This window comes from Pteropus alecto, unplaced genomic scaffold, assembly GCF_000325575.1.
Source record: "Pteropus alecto unplaced genomic scaffold, ASM32557v1 scaffold239, whole genome shotgun sequence".
Classification (NCBI taxonomy): domain Eukaryota; kingdom Metazoa; phylum Chordata; class Mammalia; order Chiroptera; family Pteropodidae; genus Pteropus; species Pteropus alecto.
Genome location: NW_006494613.1, coordinates 499,308 through 525,707, shown reverse-complemented (window position 1 = coordinate 525,707; position 26,400 = coordinate 499,308). Strand labels below are relative to the sequence as shown.

The 26,400-nt window shown below is 38.9% G+C and overlaps 2 protein-coding genes across 2 annotated transcripts in view; one reads left to right on the top strand and one right to left on the bottom strand.

The window, feature by feature from the left end:
* Positions 1-10,911, top strand: part of WWTR1 (WW domain containing transcription regulator 1) — a 117,401-nt gene extending 106,490 nt beyond the window's left edge. The window contains exons 5-7 of the mRNA XM_006926207.2: positions 1,897-2,030; positions 3,458-3,570; positions 7,553-10,911. Coding sequence (XP_006926269.2) covers positions 1,897-2,030; positions 3,458-3,570; positions 7,553-7,737 — 432 coding nt within the window. The 3' untranslated portion in view covers positions 7,738-10,911. The remainder of the gene's footprint in view (positions 1-1,896; positions 2,031-3,457; positions 3,571-7,552) is intronic.
* Positions 10,912-15,425: 4,514 nt separating this feature from the next.
* LOC102885722 (E3 ubiquitin-protein ligase SIAH2) lies at positions 15,426-25,996 on the bottom strand. Its single transcript, XM_015600161.1, has 2 exons — positions 25,691-25,996; positions 15,426-15,986 (listed from the first exon to the last, which is right to left on the bottom strand). The coding sequence occupies exons 1-2, from the start codon at positions 25,994-25,996 to the stop codon at positions 15,426-15,428; spliced, it is 867 nt and encodes a 288-aa protein (XP_015455647.1).
* Positions 25,997-26,400: the final 404 nt, after the last annotated feature.

Genomic DNA, 26,400 nt, shown 5'->3' with positions numbered 1-26,400 from the left:
TATATAATATGTATTTTTTATTCCATGAAATTCCAGAAATGATTTCTTATATTTAAAATTAGACCGCCTGGAAATTTCAAATTCAACCAATATTCTTAAGATATATGGTGATAAGATTTTGTCAAATATGAAGAAATGCAGCCATCTCTTCAACATGTATGTTTAAAAGGGCATCAGTTTAGGGGTAAACCCCACATTTATTTATAATGTTATTATAACTATAATAGTATATTATAGTTAAAGTTGATTTTTTTGAATAATGAAGGCTATTACCCAAAGGATCTTTGCATTTATAGTTTATAAAGAACTAGAAATTATATCATGAACTTGGTATCATTATATAATTCAAACTGTGGTTCTAGTGTATGAGTGTGCTTGAGGGCTTGTTGGGCTCTAGGCTCCTCACACCAAGTTCAGTCCTGTTCTTCTATAGAGGCCTTCAGCTAAGCTCTGGTTGGAGAATAAGGTTTCTGATGCATACCGTCTGTCATGTAAAAACAACTATTAGAAATAATTCAGTTTTACTAGATTTATTTAGAAGATACTTCTAAGATTTGGATTATGGACTAAAATTAACTTTTAAAAAAAAACTCCAGTTTTTTGTTTGCTTTTCATGGATTAACTGAATAAAATTTGTGTTAGTTAAGGATTCTGATTATTTGCAGTGTGGATGATCATAAGTGAACCATGAGCCCTTTCTAGCCAGGGTAAGTTAACAATGCAGTTTCTTATCTATCAGGTCTCTCACAGTTTATAAGAGTCATGCTATCGTAATTCCTGGTGACAGTACAATGAACCCTAGTAACCGAAAGTTTTTATAGCTGATGACTTCACTAGACTTGTCTAGACAGCAGTTACTCTATCGAATCATAGCATGTTAGGGCTGGAACAGATCTAACAAAGATACTGTAGCTTAGGTGGCCTAAATATTCTATTTGCTATTGTAGCCATGGTTTGGGGGTTTAAGGGATGGTGAGACCAATGACTTCAGCCAGGAAAGTGGGAAACTGATAGGCATAAATAGGATGAAAATGTAAACATACATAAGTATTCTTCTCTGGAAACAGCAGCAAATTTGAAAGAAATTTGATGTCTGGTCACACTTGTCAAAATGGAAGAAACTCTCTGGAGTTTTTACCTAGAGAAAGTAATTGCAATCCAATCCATAACCTTTGGATTGACTCTCCTTGGCAAAATAATGCTAGCTTTAAAAAGTAATGCTAGCGTTCTGATTTTCGCTAATGAAATCCAGATGCTCTCAAACAGTTAATAATCAGTAGGGTTTGGATTGGATCTTCATGGTTCCCCAGTCTTCAGCTATTTTATTCAGCCATTTTATTCAAAATAATTGGTTAAATAGAAAAACAGATTGACTAACAAACTTTTTAACTGGTTGTTTTGCTCTTCTGGCTATTGACATAAAACTGCCAGATGCGATTTAATGGTGAGCCTGAACTCTAATCCCTTAGCTTTACTGGCCAGTAAGTACAAAGGCCAGATATACCTGCTAGTCCAAAGGAATCCAGTTGCTTTCATTGATTTAGAATTAGTCTGAGCATCTGGGATAACGATAGCCTTGTCTCTGAGAGAGTGTCTTGGGTATTTAAACAATTGGATGGGTGAGACAGTTGCCATGTAAGTGCCCTGAGGGAAAATATTAGCTGAGCTTCTCATTAACTTTGTGAGTGTGAGAAAGTGACTTATGCCAGTAAGACTTTTTTCAGAGAAAGGACTTTAATGATTTCCTGAGGATTTTGACTTATTAGGAATTAACATTAAGTGCTTTCTTTGTATTTGGTGAAAAGTTTTCATGTGAAGTAAGTATACTTTGCTCTGATCCTTCTGACTGAGGGAATAACTCTTGCCTCTCTCTCTCTGACTGTCATATTTCTGCAGGAAGCTGCCCTCTGTAGACAGCTCCCCATGGAAGCTGAGACTCTGGCCACGGTTCAGGCTGCTGTCAACCCACCTGCCATGACCCCAGACATGAGATCCATCACTAATAATAGCTCAGACCCTTTCCTCAATGGGTAAGTTAACATTTTGGGGCCACTTATTTTTGCTTTCTTTATTTTGTGGTCTAGAGTATAATGGGTCTTTGTTTATGTTGGAAAAAGTTGGGGAGCTTGGAAGTTAGAATGAGGACAGAGGGAGCAAGTAGAAGGAGGTGGCAGAAAAAATAAAGGCAGAGGAAGTCATCTACCTTTCTTTTTAATCTGAAATTAAAAAATTGATGATATGACAAGAACTGAACTCCTAGTCAATAATTTGAAAATGGGAGTGAACCTTAGTAATTTCAATGGGACAGTGTTACATAGTAATTATTTGGAAGAATCTTGTGGTTTTATGTAACCAGTGGGGGGTAAAAGCATGTCATGCGGCTAACAGAGAACATAACAATTAAGAGAGGATGTTTACAGTGAAATGTGAATAAGGTCTATAGTTAAGTTAATAGTATTATACAAGATCAGTTTCCTGGTTTTGATAATTGTGCTATGGTTATGTAAGAGGTCACTGGGGAAGCAAGGGAAGGGTGCACAGGAGCTCTGGACTCCTTTTGCATCTTCTGTGTGATTCTAAAATTATTTCACAATAAAATTAACTAAAACAAAGAGATGATGTTTTGAAAAGGAAGCATATGAGCAGAAGGAAAAGATAATTTAGTCAGGAATATCTTTGTGAGTAGAAGTAGTCTTTTAAACCAAAATAAGGGGCAATATTCTATTTCCTATGCTTTTTCTGCCCTCGCAGAGGTTTCTGGCAAACAAATAAATACAATTATAAAGGTTATTAAAAAGAAAGAGAGAGATGAAAGCAAACAATAGCTGAAACAATGAAAGAATGGAGATTTTAAGTTGTTGGTTTAAAAGCATTTCAAATGTACAGAAAATGAGAAAGATAGTGTAAAATTTACCTATGTACCCAAAACCCAGATTTGCCATAGTTTTACAGCTCTTATTTTTTTAAAATAAGTATTGCAATTATATTTAAATTCATTTCCACCACCACTAAAATCTGTTTCTTGCTTTTCTTCCCTCCCTAATGGTAGCCACTATTTACAGATTGGTGTATGGTTATCACACATGTTTTTATGCTTCTTATTGCCTGTTAACGTTTGCATCCAAGGAATAGTCAACATTATTTTTTGTTTTTTAAAATTTACAAAAATGATTTCATACTCAATATGTAGAATAATGCTCAAATTGTTATTTTGAGATGAAAAGAAAGTCAGTGTCAATTTACTATTAACGGTTAATTTTATTTGCTTACAACTTATTAATTTCATTGACATTGGGATGTGTGTTTTAAAATTAAGAGTAGGTGCAAAGTCTATCTCTATTACCTGGAAAATTGGGCAGAATGCCAAAACTACACTAGTTTAGGGTTTTCGTGACTGTATATTAGTTTGAAATTTCTTTATCTATAAACTGAAGTTTCTCCATCTTTTGCTCTCTAGAGGGCCATATCATTCGAGGGAGCAGAGCACTGACAGTGGCCTGGGGTTAGGGTGCTACAGTGTCCCGACGACTCCAGAGGACTTCCTCAGCAACGTGGATGAGATGGACACAGGTAGGAGCAAAGCCTGCGAGGACTTGCAATGAGTTTGCATTTTTAAATCATCTTTTTAGTCATCTCAATTCTGAAATCCGACCAGAAACGCTTAATCTCAACAACATCAATATAAAATGACAACTGAAAAGGCACCCAATCTTCCAGGCACCATTAATAAACTCTTGCTCCTTCCCTATAGTTTATACAAATATAGTTTTATATATGGATACAAGATTTTAAATTCTGCTTTTTTTCTCTTCTTTTGTTTGTTTTTGTTTTTGTTTTTTGTTTTGCTTGCCCTTGCTTCATATAGCCCTTGTCTCACAGTTACACTAGCATACCTCTGTCTGCTTTGCCATTCTTCCACAGTGCAATGTTTGTGCTGTTCTGGTTTTCCAGTCTAATGCATATAATGAAGTGGTACTGGTTTATAGTTCTACCAGCATAAAAATTTCTTCATGTTGTTCACTGCATTTAGGAGGGAATTGGCAGTGGGCATTTGGAAAGTCAAGCAATTCAGAGGATTCTAAATTGTCAGTTCCGAATCCCACGATGGCAACAATGTCCTTCCTGATCAATTAAAAAGAGTAGGGTGACTTTAACTTAGTCCCCTAGCTGCACTGCCTTCAGGTCAGGCGTCAGTTGGCTTCCCAGTTACCTCTCTTTTCCTCCTCTTCTCAAGGAATAGGCCCTACAGCTGCAAAAACTGAATTTGGTCTTCTTAGCCAAATCTAGACTTAATTATCAAAGTCCTAAACTTCCGGACAAAATTCTAGATCCAAAAATAGACAGCTGAAGTATCTACTATTTGGAGTTTTTCATGCAAGTTTCTTCTCCACCTTCACTAACAACAGACAATTAATTGTTCTGTTATGAAAATAATTGCTTTCTCCAGTGCTGTTGTCCATGGTGCCTGTGTTGTCACACGCTACTCCTGGATGACTGCTCTTCCTGCTCTGAATATAAATTATTGGTCAGAACAGAGTCAGACTCATTCAGGCAGGATGAGACGTAGAGCAGCTGCCCAGGGTGCCCTTACAGGCCATTATCTACATGGTTAGAGGATTGCACAGGAGTCACACAGGAATAGTTTCAACTGTTTGTTATGTTACCCTTTAATTTATTACTTCAGTTTTCTCTCTCCCTTCCTGCCACCCACCCTCTCTTTCTTCATCTCTCTTTATTTTTTTGGCATCAGATTTATTTTGCCCTCTTCGGAGTGGCTCCTTCCTATGTTTAAAAATTGTTTGCTTTATCTTTTAAACACTGGGAAGCCAGTAAAGATAAAAAGTAACGTTAAATAAGAAAAGGCTTAAGGAGATCTAAATCTAAGCTTGACATTTAAAACAAAAAGATGAAGTCTGTTCTGTGGCTTTTAAAAATGGCCTCGAGTGGGTAAATAGGGAATGTTTTAAAGCCAGAATATGGAGTTAAGTGGTGTCCTGAAAAGAACATGGTCTTTGCAGACAGGCAACCTAAGTTGAATACTTGCTTCTCCACTTACTGGTAGTGACTTTGGGTAAGTGACGTAACCTCCTGGGGCCTCAGATTTCTCACCTATAATGTGAGAATAATGTGCTCACTTCATACACTTCTGAGGAGTCATAAGATCACAGAGCTTGGCCCAAAGTTCTCTTCTTCTTCTACAAAGGCTGAACCTGATAAATGTTAGAGTTCCAAGTTAGCCTGGTTATGTGAGTATCAGCCCACTGAGTTTAGGGTCACCTCTGTGAAGTCTTTGTAGGAAGTGGGCATAAACCCCCTCAAGGAAAAGCTAAGGTGGGCAGAGCTCAAGTATGGCTGGGAAAGGTCTCTTAGATCCACTGACCACATGCTGAATGGGTGCGAGCCAGCTGAGTTCTCCCCTTGCAAAATGCACATGGAAGCAACAGCTGGTCTTGGTGTGAGGACAGAGTAAAGGAACTGGCAAGAGCAAAATCTGGGAAGTCATCTATCCTTTCAGAATATTCTGAATTAATCACACTCTTTTAAGAATTGCCAGGTTTTTGTCTCTTTTACTTTTTAAGTGGATAAAACTGCAAAAACCAAAAAAGATTACTATGAGAATGCAAAGTTTCTCCAAAGAGAGATATTTTAAAAATTGTTAATCTAAATAAAGCATCTTAGCTAGTCTCCTTATGCTTTCCATGTCTGAAGAGAAAAGATAAGAGGAATTCTTTAACACAGATTTTGTTTAGTTAAAAAGTGTATACTTGAGTTATTAGAAAGTTAAAATGAGAAATCAATAAAGGTGAATGATTCTGACTGGAGACAAAGAAAAAAAAGACATCCAGCACTTTAGATCAGATAATTTTCAGGGCTGATAATTTTTTTAAACCTCACTTCCATCTGTTACACTCTAGTGGGTAGAAAAAAGTTATTTTGAATTTTTTTTTATTTTGATGTCTTCAATTTCATAACACTATATTTAGGTCATGTGGTTGAACTTGATTTAAGTTTCAAATTTCCTTTTACAATGAAAATCCTATAAAATATTGCCAAGAATCACTGATATTTTATGAGTTATAGAAAAGTCATTAAGCTTTGCTATCACCAAAATGAAGTTTGTTTTTGTTTCTCTCATTAGGAAAAATGTAATTTTTCTCCTTGGAAAACATTTAATATATGTGGTTAAAATGAATTATCTGGAGTTTTGCTCAGAATAGTGAAATTTCTATGTACTTTTAAGACACAAAAGCTAATTTAATGAGTTTTTTTAAATGATGCTATGTTGGAAGCTGTCCTTAGTTATCAGTGCTTCTCAACCTTTAAGGTATATTTTATCCCTTCAGAAGATTGTTTGGGGCTGTTTGAATTAACTAGTTATTCTAATAATATGTAATCAACAGTGATTGAGTTCCAAGATTTTTTCTTTTTTCTTTCAACACAATCAACAAACATTTAATGTATTTTTGTAGGTATATGAGTTTGTATGTATGAAAGGTACCCAGAGCTGTGGACGTGTTGCAGACATTATATGATGCTTTACTTCAGTTTATGAAGAAGGTATTATACTCTCAATTTCAGATAGGTAAAGTGATGGTCAGACAAGTTACATGTGTCTAAAGTCACACAGCTAAAAAGGTCAGTCTACTGGCACGAAGGTCAGTACATTTTTTCCCGTACTGTTCTTCAAAAAGAACTTATATTCTTCATGTTATATCCCAGAGAGTTAACTTTCCTCTAAATAGTATTTTTTCAGCTCTGATCTATAGACTCTAGTTATGTTAGAATATAAAGTCTGCCGAAATAGGATTAGGTGATTAAATGGGTTTAAGAAATGGATTTCTAAACAAACAAAATAAAAGAAAGCAGATTTTTTTTACTGCAAGACTTCTAAGAACCTTCATATGCTCACATTGCATTGTGACTCGTGCCTTGTGGAAAAGTAGATGTGGGGAGTATGTGTGTGTGGAGGGAGGGGGATGATCTGCAGAACCCACTTTATAAAATGCTTTGAAATTTATCCCTAGAGCCTCAGTGAAGACAGCCTTTTAATAATATGGTTAAAAGAAACTCCTCATGAAGAGGGAGGATATGGGTAAATATAAGCTCACAATAAATCCCGAGATGATAGCCTTGTGATAAGGTATTTATTACAGGCAGGGCCTCTCTACTCTTTTGCAAAAACAGCTCTTCATGCTTTCACAAGAAGGCACAGATCATGAGCCAGATCTGCAATGCCTTCACATGCTCCTTTCCTATGTCCCTGGACTTACCATTCCAGACCATATCTACCTAGAACAGTTACCTAGAACATGTCTACCTAGAACCTGGCATCTCTGCGTCTCTTATGAGCGAGCATCACCAACTCAGTGTCAGTTGAGGAAGCTGAAATTTTGTCCAGAGATGAAATATTTTAGACCTCTAGCAATAGAATTTTCTGTTTAAATGCAGGCACAGTGTGAAAGAAGATGAGAGCTGTGTTAACACTTGAACTGTTCTTCTTTCAAGAGCTTAATCAAAGGAGTTAAAATGATTTCCTTTCATTGTGTTTTAGGAGAAAACGCAGGACAGACACCCATGAACATCAATCCTCAGCAGACTCGTTTTCCTGATTTTCTTGACTGTCTTCCAGGAACAAATGTTGACCTAGGAACTTTGGAATCTGAAGATCTGATTCCCCTTTTCAATGATGTAGAGTCTGCTCTGAACAAAAGCGAGCCCTTTCTAACCTGGCTGTAATCAGTACCATTGTAACGGGTGCAGCCATGACCTGACATTTCCTGGGCCCCTTGGAAAAAGCGATGGAGCAGAGCAAGTCTGCAGGTGTACCACTTTCTGCCTTCATGACTCATGCTCCCTCTTTTCCATGTGGCAGATTTAATCATTGCCTGGATTTGATTGACAGTAACTTAAGTTAAACATAAATAAATATTCTATTTTCATGTTATGCAAGCCTGCATTCCTGTGGTGGGTTATGCAGAATTGCTTCTCTGTTTTTCTCTCTGTGGCCCCATGACTAAGCTTTATGGGTTTTAGTTGAAATTTATACATGAATTGATTATAAACTATAAAAAGCTGACCACAGGCAGTGACCTCTGACAGGTGTCTCGGTCCAGGAAATGTACACAAAATTAGACCTGATTTGCAGTTTCAAAAACTGTATTGATGACAGTAGTACCAAATGCTTTAAGTATTTAACCCGAGCTTTAAAAATCATTGTATGGATAGTAAAATTCTGCTGTATGGAATACAATGTAGTTTTGAATCCATGCTGGTTCTGATGATTCTTGTTACTCTGTATTTACAAAGGCACACACAATCCTGTTGTAGTTTGTTCTCCATCATCTTACCGCAGAACATCTAGACAACTAGTCCTTCCAGCGGGAGAACATTAGTCACAGCTCCTACACTACAGGTCTTCTGCAACAGACCAGTTTGGTACTAATTATAAGCATCTATTAAACAAAACTTTTTAAAATTGCAAGTTGGATTAAAAAAAAATGCAGCTTAGAATTTGATGTTTATTTTATAAAGCACTATAATTTTGTAGCTGACAACAAAGGGCAGCCAAACTTTTTTAATAAATCAGTGGCGACTATATTTTTGTCTTTTGAAACTTCTGAAAATATCAGGACAACATACCTTTCGACCTGGTGGCACACACAGTAAGCTGTTGCTTTTTAAATCTGAAGCCTTGTTAGTTTTGCTTTCAAGATTTCAAGTGTTTAAAATAGTCTTATCTATGAAACTGTTTGAAAGATGAAGCAGAACCCTGACTGATATGTAAAAAAAATGCCCTCTGAGGGTGTATGGTGGAGACATATGTTTCTGAATTCAGTAAAATTGATTCTTAAGTATATTATTCTAACCCTGTTTGCACAGTTGGTATAAAAAGGCATGAAATATGTACTCAATACCTCTTATGTAACCAAAAATTTTTTTTTTTTATTAACTTTTAAGGACTGAGAGAGAGCATCAGGTTCACCTGGCGTGCACTCTGCCTGCATTGCCAATGAAGTCCTCAACTGTTTAATGTTTTCAACTGACATTATTTATAACTTATGAATTTAATATCTTTTAAAAAAGACATTAATAATTCAGGTCTCTGGGAGGAGCCTTTCAATTCCCAAGGGAGGCTTATTTGTTCGGGATCTGAAGATCTTTTTGATCTATCAAATGCAGATGAGCAGAATACATTTTATCTTGTTGGAAGGAAGGCAAGTGAAAAGGTCAGAGATGAAGTAGTAAAGTTATGGAATATAGTGGAAAGGACGCTAGTTGTGAAGTGGAAATAGACATTATAGTACCCCCAAAGCAAGACAAGCAGGAACAAAATACCAATTTTCTGCTACAACATTTATAGCAAAAGAGTGTTGTGGAAGAAAAGAAGGCTCTGGTGCACTTTAGGTGGGTGAAGGAGGGGCAGGCGGTGTTGGCCTGTCCGCGCTGACACCGAGCATTGGGCAGACGAGAGCATACGCCTGCTGTTGCTTCCAACACAATGCAGTGACTTCTTTTTCCTGAAAGAAATGTTCCTCTGATTCCTTTTCTCTCTCTGGGTGCTCTAGAGGGAACGGGGTGATGTTTATGTTGCTACTAAATTGAAGGGCGCACTATTTCTTTTTCTCTTTTGTTAGCAATAATTGCAGAAAGAGTTGTACATTCTTTCTAAGGAAAAAAAACAAGGGACCTAACAAAACTGAGCAGTGTTACTGTATTTTTAAAAAATATTTTTATAGACTCATTTTCAGGTTATTAAACGTAAAAGAAACAGATACCCCTCTTTTTTTTTTTTAAAGTAGTTAAAACATCAGTGGTTTGTAGTATCAATTTTTAGAAGTAATTTCCTAGGAAGCTTGTGGCATTAGAAAATATTAGAATCTTTTTAGTAAAATTAGTTGAAACATTTATTAATGAACATAACAAATATTTTTCCAGAATTAAATATGGACCCTGATTATGTGTTTACTAATACATAAAGCTAGATATAATTTTTTTGTGTTTGTTTTTAAGGCCACAAAATATGGCCTTTATTAAAGAACACTAAATCTAGATATCTAAGTAAGAACAACTTTTTAAAGACTATTTCCTATTATTGTAAGTGTTAAAATCCCTGCAGAATCATGATAAGGTGCTATTTATACTGTTTTTCTTATTATAGAACAACTGCCAGGATATCTAGTCTTTTTAGTCCAAATCAATCAATAGATTTCAACATTTCATCCAATAGTTTTACCATAGAAAAGGCATATTAAAAATTGAAATTGAAAAAATAATTTCAGAGATCTTTTTTTCAAGGTATGTTTTTTTCCTGATAAAACACATTTTCTTGAAGTAAATACATTGTCAGAACCTATTTGCAACTCTATTAAATCTAAGTAATTCTTAATGTTTCACCATAATACTTAGGATGTGAAATGCCATCTCTTTCACTGATCATACAATATAGGAGAAGCACATAAAAACGGTGTGCTGGGGTGCTGTTCCCCAGTGCGAGAGAAAAGCTCTCTGTGGAAGGTGAACTGGAGTGAGAGAAGTGTTGCTAATTACCAGTTGTGTTCTCATGACATAATTAGAAAGTAACTTTTGAAAGTACAAGTATGAAAAAAATGAGTTGTTAAAAAAATAGAAAATTGTAAATTAATTTAATTGAGAAAATGGACAATTGACGGAGACTGTTTCCCTAACACACTACATCATTTATGTGCTAGTACTTTAACTTAAAAAAAAATTTACTCCTACATTTTTTAAATATGACATATGTGTGTTTATTTTTAATTTAGAATGCTATGCGTGCAGAAAGTATGCTGCCAGATCAGTCATATCAAACTATTTTACCTGGAGTTTGGTACTGGTTTTTACATCTCTGATTCTGTGTAAGAAAAATAAATACAGTTGAATTTTCACTTGGAACCTTTGTCTTTTTATTATTTGCTTGTGTTCCTTTTACTAAGGGCTTTGGGTGGTACTGAAGAGAGGCTTATGTAACCCTCCTGGCAGAGAATGAAAGAAAGAAAATTTCATAGGCAAACTTTTTTTTTTGGCTCAGATTTGGCCTGGTTCTTCAATATTCTAAATAACAACAGAATTTTGGTTTCTACTTTATTTGAAGTGAACCACTGAGATTTTAAAAAGTGAATGTATGTTTTTAAAAGTGAATATACATATATATACACACACATATATAGATACACACACACACACTTTAAAAATCACACTGTCCTTCCAACACCCACAGATTTAACTGAGACATCAGAACTATAAGATTCTCAGTCTTTCCTGTATTATTAACAATATGGTGTAGCTTCTTGTCAAAACTAAAAAGAGCTCATCATTCATTCTGAGTGTGCTTGTGATAGTGTATTTTCTCTGTTGAGTCCCTTGATTCTCACTGTCGTGATACCTTTGTCACTGCACGGAAACATTAGGTAAGAGCACTCTTAGTAGAAGAGTGTTTTTCAACAGAAGCATTCAGCTAAAAAGCTGAAAGAAGAGATGCTGATGGAGACATGACCAACATTCCAGGGTCTAAGTCTCTTGTGAATCATTTTAAAAACCATATTTCATCATCGTTTTTAAGATAACGTGCTCATTGTTGAAAGTGTTATAAATCGCAGCATGTATAAAGTAAAAAGTAAAAGTTGTCTATTCCCTAAATCTCACATTAAAAAAAAAAGTATGTTAGATGTTTTTCATATAGTATAAGTTAAATTTCTTAACAAAAGGAAAGCAAGTATACATGCTATTTAGAAGCTTTCATTTTTTCTCTTAATAATAACAATGATATTGCCAATATTTATTGAGTATTTACTATGTGCCAGGCACTATGCAAAAACATTTGAGAGCTCTATTATCTAATTTAATCTGCACAGTGAAATTATTATTATTACTTCAATGATATTGTCCTTACTTTACAGATGTAGAAATTGAGGTTTGGAGAGGATAAGTAACTTATATAAGGTCACATAGTAAGCAACAGATGTATCTAATATTTGATGGTCATCTTTCCATGCCAGTACATGTAGTCGTATACTTCATTTGTTTTTAACAACAAATAGTATTTTTTGTATGGGTGTCCCTTACCAGTAACCAGTGGGTAGTTTTTAATTTTTGCCTTACAAATGGTACTGTAGGAAACAGCTTTTTATTGTATGAATATGACTAGAGGATAAATTCCTAGGAAAAAAATCACTACTTCTAAAGGTGTGTGATCTTACATTTTGATAGATTCTGCCAAATTTTTTTCAAAAAAGGACCTATCAGTTTATATTGCCAAACTTCAAACAGCAATGTATGCAAAGGCCTACTTCATTATTGTCAACCTAAAGCTAGATATTGCCTAATTCTTTTTTTAAATGAATTTTACAACAAACATGCAGTTTCAAAAAATTGTCAAATTTGATTTGTGTAAACATTAACCTTTTTTTTTTTTTATTATTTCCCCAGCTTTTACATTCCACAAAATATTTGGGAAGATATGTGGAATATGTAAAAATAAAGTTCAAAATTGAATGAAAAATAATTTTCTATTCTAGCAATAATATACAATACAAATGAGTTTTGTTTTTTTCCAGCTTTATTGATATGGACATATAACATTGTATTTAAGTTGTACAACACTGAGTTTATATATGTATATATTACAAAATGATTACCACAATAGTTGTCACATGCATCACTCACATAGTTGCAATTTTCTTTTTTTGTGGTGAGAATGTTTGTCTAACTCTTAAATCTTTGTAAATACAGGAAAAAAATCTTACTGTTATAGTTTCCATTTCTTGAATGAATAATGAAATTGAATGATCTTTTCATAACACTATTGTCTATAGTACATGATGTCAGTTCTCCATCCAGATCACCTTCAATTCCTTTTTATTGTTTTTGTTCCCCACACCACCTACCCTGGTATATTTTTGCTTTTAACAGCTAACACCTGTGGCTCTTTTCAAAAGGAGTGCTAGAGTCACTTTGCCACCCACACACCCAGAGAGCTAGAAACGGAATTTACATCCTACAACATGACCTTTAGTCAGTGATAGATGGGAGTGTAAGAATCCAGAATCCCTGTGGGATCAGGCAGAGACCACCTTCTGTGGGATTTTGCCTAAGGCCATATCCTTGCTTTGTTTCCAATCCTTTCCTGTCTAGCTTCACCCACGCTTTTACTAGTTTCCCCTAAAAATATCTACTTCCTTGATAAATAATTCTTAAATAATGCTTCTTTAAAAATCACTTGTAATTGAGAGGCTTGTCTGCTTTTGCTGCGGGGAATCCTGCAGCAAGTCAGGAGACTTGGCTAGTCTCCTGGGGGATGGGAGACTGTGTGGAGCTGGGACAAGCTGTTTTAGCTGAGCGCTCTTGCACTCACCAGTCTGCCAACCTGCTTAACGTGAATGAGAGCTCTAGCCGACCCACCTGCTGGCCACAGGAGGAACCAGCTGGCTCAGGTCAAAGAATTGCACAGCTGAACCACAGAATCGTAAATGAAATAAAATGCCCTTTGGTACCTTGTTGACCAGTCCGGTCCTGATTTCCTCCATCACATGTAACAAAAATGGTTAGATATGAACATGAAGTGATGATGGTGACAGCTTGACTAGTTTATGCGCAAAACACATTGCCTGGGTGCCATGCCTGCACCAGACAGCCACACCAGGACCAGCTCTGCTCCCCAGGGTCAAAGTCCACCTGCTCCTGGATCCTGGTTTCACCTCCATGGATACTAGCTTGAAATGTGACTGACTTGGTGACAAGAGCTGTCATCTTCATTCATTTACCAAACATGTTCTAAGCAACTTCTTTTGTTCAGGGCACTGTTTGTCACCTTTATTTGAAGAATATCCTGGAAGATAAATTACTTTAGCAATTTCTTAACTGCCAGAACTCCATCTTGGCTAAGAACTTAACACTGCATCTCACCTAAAAATCAAAAACAACTCTAACGTCATCACTCCCACTTGGTGCTACTCTAAAACCATTGGGCTGCTAAGGTGAGCCATCTTCAATGCTCACTGAGCATTCAGGGCTAGTATTCTGAATCCTTCTGACAGTTTATGGTTGGAACTGAGGGAGTGGGTCACCCTGGCTCAAACCCAGTACTCTGGACATCAGGTGGAGCCATGCCTCTTCCTTCTGATTCTGTAAAGCATGAGAAATACTCTTCTTCCATAAGTGCTGACCCTGTCAGAAAGAACAGCTCCAAGGAGGAGCACCATAATACCAACGACAGTCCACGGTTCAGAGAAATGAGTTTGGATCCTAGTGCTACCACTTACCTATGCTATGACCTTGCACAAACGACTGTGTCCTCCTGTGGAAATAGTGAGAAACCCCAGCCCAAGATAGTGGTGAAGTGTCACTGTACCTGCAAATAATAAGTACCCAATAAATACCCATTATACAATTTAGAAAATGAAGAACAACATTCATTTTTGGAAAATATTTATTAAAAAAAACTAAGCGAATGTGGCAAAAAACAAGACAAAACAAAAACCCAGACATACCTTTAAACAGCAAGCATATGACACTGGATATAAAGCTTTCCCAGCTCTACTGATCTGATCTAGTTTGTCCCACCATCTACAGTCAAGAAGAGAAGCCACATGTAAACAGGTCATCTGTACCAGTGATGAGCAAAAACTAATTACATGAGAACTATCAATGGCCATAAAACTCTCTTTCCTAGGCAAACCACCCCAAACACAAGAGAGGGACCAAGCTTTAGGAATGTGCTCTGGGGATCTGTAGTTCTGATTTAAATTTGTGGGCGGAGGGCTGTTGGGGGATGAAATAGTAGAAAGACAAATAGTATCAGTATTGGGCAATCTTAAAGTATCTTTAAAATCTGGACTTTACCCACAATTTAACCTAGTAATTCTCAAATTTTACTGTTGAAAAGAATCACCTGATGAGATTGTTAAATTCACAGACTCCAAATCTGTATGTCTAAGATGATTACTCCAGGTGACTCTATGCATATTGGTTAGCCTTACAGTTTGAAAAACAGTTTAAAATGAATTAAAACAATTCCTACTCCCTAAACACAAAAGTAAAGTTAATCTGCTGACAATCATTGTGCTTTTGTTAACTTAGAGAGACCAACATAGGGAGGCGGGCAGGAAAGACCCTCCAGTTTCTAACAAATTGGTCTACAGGAGCCCTGAGCAACCTGTCAAGTGCTGTTCAGGGAGTAAAATTTAACAATTGAGTTGATTTTAGCTCACAGAACAGCCTCCGAATGACCAATAGGCTAACCCCATTCATTCCAGTTTAGTGAACTCTGTTGGTCCAATGCCAGATGGGAAGCTGCTGTTCAAACAGATCACAGAGTGGCTGAGGACTTTGACTTGTAAAGACATAGTGAATAAAACATCAATAAAAACTTTATTAACCACAGAGCACTATGCCCAAATAATTTCAGTGCATCAGGGACAGCATTTTGAAATAGTCATATTGATCCCAAGGTTCTTGATATCTGCAAAAAGATGTGCTATGGCTGTGTCAAAAACCAGGCAGTCGCTGTTCATGATGGCTGCAGCCACACCGTTGTGGATGGACCGGGGCGTGGCCTCCCAGGTCAGTCTGCGCCGGTTCCCATTCAATTCCAGCCTGTAGGCGAAGTTCTCAGCCTGCTTGCTGCAGGTGCCAATGAGCAGAACAATGGCGAAAAGCTGCTGGTGGCCTTCATACTTCTCTTGTTTCTCCAGCACCAGCATGAAGTGATGGCCAAAACATGACTGCATCATCACCCAGTTGACAGCCCCTGGCAGGTTAATGTCTGTAGCTAGAAACACGATGTCTTCTTTCTGAAGGTTGGTGATGCTCTTGTGGGCATGCATGAGATGGGACATCACGGCTTCCAGGGATCCCTGCCACTCGCAGGAAGTACCAGGACAAGGGCAGGAGTAAGGGCAGTACTCACAGATGTCTTCATGTTCTGGCTTCTCCGTGTGGTACAGGGTCAGGGGACAGCCCATGGTGGCATACTGCAAGGAGGAAAGAAACACGTTGAGCCATCAGGTATTCTGAAAACTTCTACTGGTGCAAACCTCTCAGAGTATTCACCCACTCAGGTTTTGAGGGGCTTAAACTATATTCTTATTCCACCTGTTTTTACTTGAGATAAATTAAATATTTAAGACTTAAAAAAAAATCATTTGTCTTTGTGTCAGGATCTGTTTCTGGGAACCAGACCAAAGATTGTATCCAGAATATACAACAAATTAAGGTAAAGCAATAAAAATAGTTCAATAGAAATATGAGCCAAGGTGGCAAATAATTTGCCAACTTCATTACTAATTAGGAAAATGGAAATTAGATAATAATGACATACCATTTCACCTCTCAAACTGCAATCAAAAAGACTAACGCCAAGTGTTGGATAGGATGCGGGGAAATTGTAACAATGCACTGTTGGTGAGTGTAAATTGATACTGTTTTGTTGACCACTAGATCCCAAGTCCTGAGGGCAATACCCATTATGCAGTGGATACCCAGTAAATATTTGTTGAGTGAATTAATTTTTGGCACATTATGTTCCCCAAGGAAGTAAGTAGTTTGAGAGAGAACACTCAGAGAAGAGGGGTTGCAAAATAGGGGAGAAGGAACTTCTTAGACAATTTAATTGATTAAACAAATCTGCCACCAATCAATGGGATGACAGGTATTGCAGCCAACCATGTTCATCTAGTTGATTAATCTAGTTGATAAGTAAATCTGTCACAGGCATTGCTGCTAAACCAGTTCTGAGCTAGGACTTGTACAGTTATAGTGTCTTCAAGTTTCTTTTCTTTTTCCTTCCTTCCTTCCTTCCTTCTTTCTTTTTTTCTTTCTTTCTTTCTTTCTTTCTCTCTCTCTCTCTCTCTCTCTCTCTCTCTCTCTCTCTCTCTCTCTCTCTCTCTCTCTCTCTCTCTCTCTCTCTCTCTCTCTCTCTCTCTCTCTCTCTCTCTCTCTCTCTCTCTCTCTCTCTCTCTCTCTCTCTCTCTCTCTCTCTCTCTCTCTCTCTCTCTCTCTCTCTCTCTCTCTCTCTCTCTCTCTCTCTCTCTCTCTCTCTCTCTCTCTCTCTCTCTCTCTCTCTCTCTCTCTCTCTCTCTCTCTCTCTCTTTCTTTCTTTCTTTCTCTTTCTCTTTCTTTCTTTCTCTTTCGTCTTTTTCTTCTCTCTCTCTCTCTCTCCCCCTCTCTCTTTTGGATTGCAATCTATTGAAATTCATGTATTGGCATTTTCCATGAAAAATTGTAACCACTACACTTTTGGTTTTCCCCAGAGGCACTGGTTTTTTGAAGATATGATTAAATATTGTGTGGACATCATAGCCCCTGGATGTATAATTTACTTGGTGCCCACTGAGAGCACATATGATGGCATTGTAGGTATTAGTTTAAAATCTGGAGAAGTTGTGACATCTGCCTAGCTGCCCAGAATAGACAAATATATGTAATGTATTAAAATGAATATAGATTCAAGATCAGACACATTACATCATATTTGGAAGACTTTTTGGAAGAGTTTCAGGTCACTAGATTGAGATGGATCTATGAATTCTGGCCCTAAATAAGAATGAATTTGTTTCAGGGATACCCCAGAAGATCTGGTATATTCAAGCCCTCAAAGCAGAGCTCCTTAGAACTTTTACTGGAATGCCCCCAAATTTCAATATTCATCAACAGTTAACAAGTGTGTTATATTTTTTTCATGGTCTCTGAAGGACTTGAGAAACCGATCAAAGCTTTGTGTGTTGTTTGTAGTTAATGCTCATACATACATTTACATGAATTCCAGATGGCTCATAAACTCGCCGAAGCCCTTCTAGTGACCATAGACTCTGCAGCTTTTTCCCACAGATGTCCTTTGAAATAGGTCCCTTGTGAATTAAAAGTGTGAGTTGATAAAGCCTTAAACTATAGTTAGCAGAGATGTATAAGTTGTGCTTAGAAATGTTCATTTGTAGGGGTCACAGAGTTTACCATAGAATTTTATATGTCTTAAATGGACTCTTCTGCTTGTAAGTCCTTAGGTCATACCATTAATTGAACAAAGTGATGCATGCCTCATATGTTTGCAGTTTGAGGACCATAAATAGAGGGGGCCAATTGTTCTGGCTGGCCTTGGAAAGAAGAGTTTCCCAATTTGGGGGAATTTCAGTGTTAAAATTGGGAAGTTCCAGCAAACTGGGAGAAGTTGGGAATAATGCACCATGTACTTACTGGCAGGACTGGCTACATAATGTGTGGGACCCAGCATAAAATGAAAATATGGGGTGCCTTCCAATTTATTAAGAATTTCATGATGGGGCATTAGAGCATTAAACCAAGTGTGGGGCTATTTTGAATGGGGGAAAGGGGACTGTGTGACTACATGAGAAACGCGTCCATGAAGCCATCCTGAAAATCAAAGGATTTTATGTGCTGATATATCTCTTTGTAAGAACAAGAAAGAAGGAGCTTCATAGAAAAAAATAATAATTACAAGAATTAAGCCAAGAAATTATTAGCATTTTCTCCTAAAATGTTTCCCACCAGATATTCCAGGTAGCAGATTGTGTTTTCAGGAATAGGAGAGAGTTTGGTGCATATGAGGCCTTTGACCCTAAGCCAGATTTGGTTTTCCCCAAGGATGCCAAAGAATGTAAGACTCTTAGGACCTTCCTTGATAACTCTCAACATTCTCAGGGTCACTAATATCAACAACCAGCAAATATATATTAAACTTGTTCATTCATTCATTTATTCATTCATCCATCCATCACCCTGTACTTGCTGAGCCCCTGCCATGTTGAAAGCACTAAATGGGCTTTGGAAATACAAAGATGAAGAAAACTCAATCCTTTTTGAGCTTACTGTTTAATCAGGACCATGTATTATGGGACAAGGAGTAATGGTGAAGAGGAATTTTTCACTCAAATGGCTGACCTTATAATCAGCTCTTTGTTCTGCTTCTGTAGACATGCTAGCCGCATAGGCCGAAGGGCAGGGTGACCTTGAAATTAACTAAAGACTCATCCTCCCTTTTGCTTGTTCTGTCTAGATAGATTTTTTTTATATATATTGCTTGAATTCTTGTCTGAAAATCTCCTGCTTTGTTATTCTTTGTAACTGCCTATAACCCATAGCAACTCCCACACTTTGTAACTCTTTGTAACTGCCTGAGGACAAATTAACCAATCAACCCATGCCAACTGGCCAAACGTAACTGCACGGATAAGCCCTATAAAAGCAAAATTGCATCTGATCTTCAGAGATGCTATCAGATCTTCAAAGCGCTACCTCTTCTGGGACCACTGGCATAATAAACCCGAGTTCTCCAACTCTCTGAATAGTGCTTGGTTTCTTGCGGGTATGATTTTGCAACAATCCCGCAATAATGGGAGCTCAAGATAAGGAAGAATGAAGAAAAGAAAACAACTTCAAGTAGGCCATGGTGTCTGAGCTCTAGCTTCAAGGAGTTTCCCAGGCATTTCAGGTAAAGGAAATAGCATATATGAAAGCACAAGATTTTGTAAGAGGAGTGATGAGAAGATCCATGGCCCCCTCAGGAGAGTGTGTATGTGTGTGTCAGGGGAGGGGACAATGAGGCAGGAGGTGAAGCCCCATAAAATAGAGAATACTTTATTGAGAATAATCCTTGAAGGAGCTCATATCCTACATAACGGAAGCCCTGAGAAGATTTCCAATAAGTAGAGTGGCCTAAGGAAAACAAGCAGAGAAGTGAAGAGGTACCAAATTGGAGAGCAGTTGGTGGCCTTCCCTGAGTACAAAGGCCTATTTGGTGCTATGAGGGCCGGAAGAAGTTAAAATCATGGCCTCTGCCTCCAAAAAGATAATGTAGTATTATGTACTGAGCATCAAGTGGATGCTAATATAATTCTGGAGAGAGGGTGGGTCATTTGGGGCTTGGTGATGAGGTAGGACCAGGGGAACAGGAAAAGCATTCTGGGAACTGGGAACTGTTAAACAAAGACATAGAAGTGAAAATGGAAGGCAAACAATATGTAATGACAACCTACTGTGTTCCAGGAACTAGTTATTGTATAGTAAGTACGTGCACGAGTGTGTGCGCACGTGCGTTTATTGGAATAACATTACTCTTTTAGAGTCATTTAGGCAGAATTGACATCTTTATAATATTGAGTCTTTTTATTCAGTTCAATCTGTTTTCTCAGCATACTTTCCTCAAAGTATGAGAGTTGAAGATGGTCAGACAACAAGGAAACAAATAAATAATTAACCCCCACCCCTAAACTTCAGTGTTGTAATTTAGGCACTAACTCCAGCTCTATCAGAAATGACAGATATAATTGTCATCTCTGAAATTCACTTAATCTTTCTTGGTCTCATTTCCTATTCTTCTTATCTATAAAACACTCACTTTTTCATGGTACTAAAATTCTCCTATTCCATAGATTTTCTCAGTGTCTGGACAAATCTACATTTAGGAATAGATGAATTTGTGCCTTGCACACAAACACTCTTTTTCTTATAACATTTTTGAGAGTACAATCATTATGAGACTGGAAGATGAGAAACTGATATTTTAACTATGACTCTAATCTCTGTAAATGAGATAATTTCAGCAAGCATATTCTTCACTGCCCAACTAGAAGGCCTGACATTTCCATGGCTAGGATTAGGGACTGTTTCTAGAAAAAATTGCCACTCAAAGATGTTATCTGGATAACAATAACTTGACTAATTAGGCTATAAATGGAATAAATTAATTTGTAAGATTAGCAGAGATTAACAGCCACTAGTCCCTAGCATTCTAGAAAGAGAATCCATTTATGGAATTAGCGTGGGGTAACATAAGATTTTCAGAGAATGAGAAGAAGGTAAAACATTAATTGGGAAAGCTGAGGACTGGCATATTCCACGAAGCTTTGCAAGTTCTGGCGAAGGTGGGTGTGTGAACATTAAGAAAAGGCAGGCGTGGGCCTTCTCCTTTTCAAATTTGTCCCAGGATTTGTTCCTACAACCACCTAAGAAGTTCTGTGCAGTGCAGCTATTAATTAGCACCTTGGCCAAGTTACTTAAAGTTTTGGAACTTCAGTTTCTTTACATGTAAAACTGGCAATAATGATGATGGTGATGATGATAAATACAATGAAAGAGTGGTAAAGATTAGGAGAAGTGACTTATGCAGAACACCAGCAACTCATAGGTGGTCAATAAAGGTTCATGTTCTGCCTTTTTGTGAACTTTTCCCTCTCTTCTTCCCAGGCTACATCCACCGCCCCCGCCCCTACCCCCACAGCACTTAACACCATCTGCAAATAAGATATAATTCTTCATTGTCTCTTCTCATTAGCCTGTGAGTATTGTGAGAGCAGGAATTTTTGTTTGTTTTTTATTAACACCTTGAATGATGCCTACTACACTGTTCCAAATTTTTTCAAAATATTTATTGAATGAATGAATGTGTTTGTGGGAATATCATCTTTTGAAATGTTGTAGAAAAGATCCAAAATCAAACCAGTGAGAAACCAAGCAGCATTCAGAGAGTTGGAGAACTCAGGTTTATTATGCCAGAGGACCCAGAAGAGCTAGTGCTCTGAAGATCTGGGCCTGGAGCTCAGTTGCAACATCCCTTATATAGACCTGTTTTGGCACAGGCTGATTGGTTGATTTGTCCTCAGACCGTTACAATGTGGTGAGAATTGCTATGGTTGTAGGTGTTACACGGCGGGGTGTTGCTATTGGTTACCGGCAGTTATAAAGTGTTACAAAAGCACAGGGGGTACAAACAGTTATATTTGTTGCTCAAACAAAAGGGAATGTAAGCCTTTAGCCAATTTCAAGTACAGCCCATGCAGCAAGCATATTTACAGAAGTGGAACAGAGAGCTGATTAGCCTTTTGAATGAAAATTCCTCTTCATTCTCCCGTTTTGATGCCCATTTAAATTCTTATAGGACATCAGCCTCTTGATCTCCTGCCTGATCTCCCTGAGCCAGGGACTGGTAATTCCACAGCATAAGGAGCTTTGCTGCCGTCTTTCTCTCCACTATAGCCTCTATGAGGAAGGTAATCGACCAGACAACAAAAGGCAACAGACAAGGGAGAAGGAGGCAGGCCCCGAGGAGGAGGGGTACTATCTCAATTAAGGTTTTAAAGCCTCCGAAGGTAGAGAACCATCCCCCCAAAAGCTGTTGGGGTTCCATCCGTGCTGTACTTGCATGGGCACATGTGCCAGCTTTGTCATTTTTTTTGACAAAATTCTCAATTGCCTGGCCCTGGTCATCTATCTGTAGGCAACAGTTGGTGAGATTGAATTTTTCACAGACGTCTCCTTCTGCTGCTAATAGATAGTCTACTGCTAACCTGTTTTGGTAGATGGCATTTCTCATCTGAGTCTGTTGATGTGCAAGGAGTGTCAGGGCTCTCCCAGTCTCGTTAGTAATGATTTCTAAGACTGCCTGCAGTTGGATAATCTGGTTTAACATGTAAATGGGAGGTATGGTATCCCTAAGATCCATCTTCTGCTCAAGTGGCAGGCCCATAGTATTGAATTATTCACTCTAGGGGCCATTCATCGTCTTTCCAGTTCCTTATTTGGAGTTGTCTTTTTACTCATTGTAAGAGTTGTGGGACTGGGTAACAAAGCAGTTCCCCTGTTTTCAGAGGTAAGAGGAAAAAGGAAGCCTTTATCATGCCGATTATACAGCTCCCTTCCTAATTTTGGGGGAGGCAGATGTAGGCCTTGTTTCCACAAATCCAGTAAAGCCCATGTGGGGCTATCCAGTCTCGGACCCTGCCTGGGTCTTGTTAGGCTCTAGTTAGCTCTGGGAATCTGGCCAATGGATTTCTCTCTGTCCTGTTTCCCCACTACATGCTTTGTTTGGAGGTGGAATTATATTATCATTGGCCTAGGCAAATTAAGTTTCTGACTGACTCTGTGAGATTTCATCCACCTCTAGCCAGGCGGTATTGTCCTATAATAGTATTGTTTAAAATCCTTTGACCATCATCAGAGGTGCATGGGGCTGTTATATTTGGCATTGCTTTCGTGGGAACTAAAGCTTCCCACGGCCTCCTATCCCCCATTAGAGTTCCCCCACATACATAGCAGGAGGTGACATTCAGGGAGTGAGCTATTCCTTCAGCCATTTTGAGAAATAAGTTTTCAGTCGATTGTGGTGGGGTGGCGGGGTAGGGGTTCAGTTACTTCCTTGTAGAAAGATTTGTAAACCTGAAAGTCTTGAGCTGGATGATCTAGTACTTGACCTTTGATACGAATTTGAACATAGGGATTTAACCCCGTCCCATCAATGCCAAATGTTAATACTTCTCTGGACTTATGTGTGGTGCAATTTGATAGAACTACCCCCTTTTTCAAATACACCTCTTTCTTGGTGGTGGTGTCTTTTTCCCAAGTAGCACATAGGACACATGACCTATAGACACAGCTTCTTTCACATGTGAAGCTGTGAGGACATATATACCTTTCTTCTGTCCTGTAGCTTTTTTCCCAGCTGAGAGATCTGCAGGATCTTCCTTCCTCCCATTGGCCCTGACTCACAGCAGCACAAGCATCAAACTTTAGGGGAATCTGACTGGGATTCCCTTTTACTCTAGTCTGAGCCAACACACATCCATCTGTCCATCCTCCCCAGTCCCCTAAAGCTACCCTTATTTCAAAAACTGTTTCAGTGAGAGGGTCATTGGGTTATAACATACATAAGGTTGGTTATTTCCTGGGTCACGTTTCTGAGTTCCCCGGCATTCATAGTAGCTATAGAAAAGTAAGGTAGTGGAAATTCTTTGACCTTCCTTGGTGACATGAATACATAGTTCACAGTTCTCTGCCTTAATTTCCCTCCCTTCCCAGGGTCCAATTATAAAGAGCTCCATGATGAGATTCCTCAGGCTTTGGCCATGCATGGACCAGCCAGCTTCTAGTTGGTGGCTGGAGCAGGGCATATTGTCTTTCTCAGGGTCAACTTACAAGGGTTGATGGGATCTGTCTGTGCCATCCATGAAGGAGTTTTTGTAGGAGCTGCCAGTTTCAGCCGACTGAGGCGAACATCTGGACAGTCTGGACAGTCGATCCTCAAGCTTCTGCCATGCATAGACTGGCCAGTTTCTAGGGGTGGTCAGAGCAGGGCCAAAAATCTCAGGTGGATTTCTGCTGCCTCCGGAACGTGACTCAGGATGGCTAATCAGGAAGAAGCTCTGCAGTCCAAGTCTCCCGCTTTTCTGGAGGTGCTGCTCTCTTTACCCGGGTGTGGTGGATCCAAGGGATGATACCTGCAACTTTAATAGCAATGGGAGTTGTAATATAACAGTGTGAGGGCCTGTCCAGCTCAGCTAGAGCAGCTCCTTCTTCTATTCTTTAACCTATACTTCATTTCCTTGCTGAAAGGAGATGGACCCAATTCCCTAAAGGGATAGGAGCTCTTTCTAAAGTTTCCTGAGCGATGTGGCGGAGGATCCTCCCTAAGATCTGAAGGTGTTGGGACATGTGTAGGGCAGTCATTAATCGAGGGTCTCTTTTTAACTTCCCTATCACTGGGAGAGGTCTCCTGTAAAGAATTTTGAAAGAGGAGTAGCCTGAAGGCCTTGGGGTGCATTGCATTCAGAGCAGAGCCAAAGGCAGCAAATCAATCTAATATAACTGGGTTTTCTGACAAAGCTTAACTAGAGTGGTTTTGAGGGTCCGGGTCATGTGTTCAATTTTCCCTGAACTCTGTGGCCTGTTGGCCATGTGGAGCTTCCATTTGATTCCTAGAGCTTTGGACAAGGTCTGGCCTATCACAGACACAAAGGCAGGTCAATTGTCTGATCCTATAGAGAAGGATAGCCTGTATCTTGAAACAATTTCCTTCGATAAGGCCCTGGCTACTTCTTGTGCCCATTTAGTGTGCATAGGAAAGGCTTCAACCCATCTGGAGTAGGTGCAAACCAACACAAGCAAGTATCTATGGCCCTAGCAGGGCTTGAACTCGGCAAAGTCCACTTTTAGGTCTTCGAATGGCATAGTTCCAATTGTTTGCACCCCTGGATTAGATCTTAATCTTTGGCCAGTGTTGTTTCATGCACAAGTCACACACCTAGCATGATCTGGGCACACAGGGTTGGGAGTTTGGGTATGAAATAGTAGCGGCTCACCGGGCTTTCTAAAGAAGGCTTCCCTAGGTGAGTTAATTCATGGTGTTGAATTGCTGAACTGCCAGTGCAGTGAGAATAAAGAGTCTCTGATCTGGAAGCTCTCATTAGCCCTCCTTTCTCCTGGTTCCCCCTTTACTCAAAGCCCATTGTTCTTCTTCCTTAGTGTATTTTGGGGATAGAGGCAATTCTGGTGCCAGGAGAACGTTGGAGCTTGGCTTAGGACCTGTTGTGGCACTTGGTTGGTGGGCAGCCTCCTTAGCTGCTTGGTCTGCTAGTTGGTTTCCCCTACTGACAGAGTCTGTTCTTCTCTGGTGGCCTTTGCTGTGAATGACTGACATTTTTGAAGGCTTCCAGATTTCCTCTAGCAGTTGGAGGATTTCTTCTTTGTTCTTGATCTCTTTTCCTCCCGATGTCAGTAATGCCCTCTCTTTATAAATGGCCCCTTGTATGTGCAAGGTAGCAAAGGCATATCTTGAGTTGGTGTAGATATTGGCCTGTTTCCTTTCAGCCTGTCACAGTGCCTGGATGAGTACCCATAGTTTGGCCTGCTGTGCTGACCAGCCCTGTGGCAGAGCTTCAGCTCTGATTACCTTATCGGTAGCTGTGATTGCATAGCCAGCTTTGCGCTGTCCTTCATGGATGAAGCTGTTCCCATCTGTGAACAATACCAGTTCTGGGTTCCGAAGAAAAACTTCCTTCAGGTTCGGCCTGCTTGGGTAAACTTTGTTTGTGCCTTCCTCACAATTGTGGTCAGGAGGCCCCTCCTTAGTGGGCAGAAATGTAGCAGGGTTCAATGTACGTACAGTTTCTAGGTGGACTTGCGAATTTTTGCAAAGCAGTCCCTGATAATAAGTTATTCTGGCATTGGTCAGCCATTTATATCCTTGATTATTCATTAATGCAGTTATAGCATGGGGACCTTTACATTTATATTTTTTCCCAGCTAGTCTGCTTCTCTGACTAGGATTACTGTGGCAGCTAAGGTAATCCCGCAGCCACCGGATCTAGCCATTTGGACAAATATGCAATCGGGTGCTGCCATGCCCAACTATTTGTGTGAGGACTCCCAGTGCAGTGTGACTCTTCTCATGTACAAAGAGGTTAAAGTCCTGTATCAAATCCGGTAGTCCTTATGCTGGGGCGCTGGTTAAGAGTCTCTTTATTTCTCTGAAAACTTTTTCTTATTTGGAGCCCCATTCTAGGTGGTCTTTACCAGACTCCGCTGTGGCCTCATACAGTGGCTTGGCAATCTTGGAGAAACCTGGTATCCAGATCCAATAGAATCCAGCAGCCCCTAGGA

Excerpts from the sequence above, each read along its gene's own strand:
- LOC102885722 (XM_015600161.1), bottom strand. The coding sequence starts at position 25,996 with ATGAATAATCAAGGATATAAATGGCTGACCAATGCCAGAATAACTTAT. Across the intron at positions 15,987-25,690 it reads CAATCACAGCTACCGATAAG|TATGCCACCATGGGCTGTCC; the intron begins GTAATCAGAGCT and ends TCCTCCTTGCAG.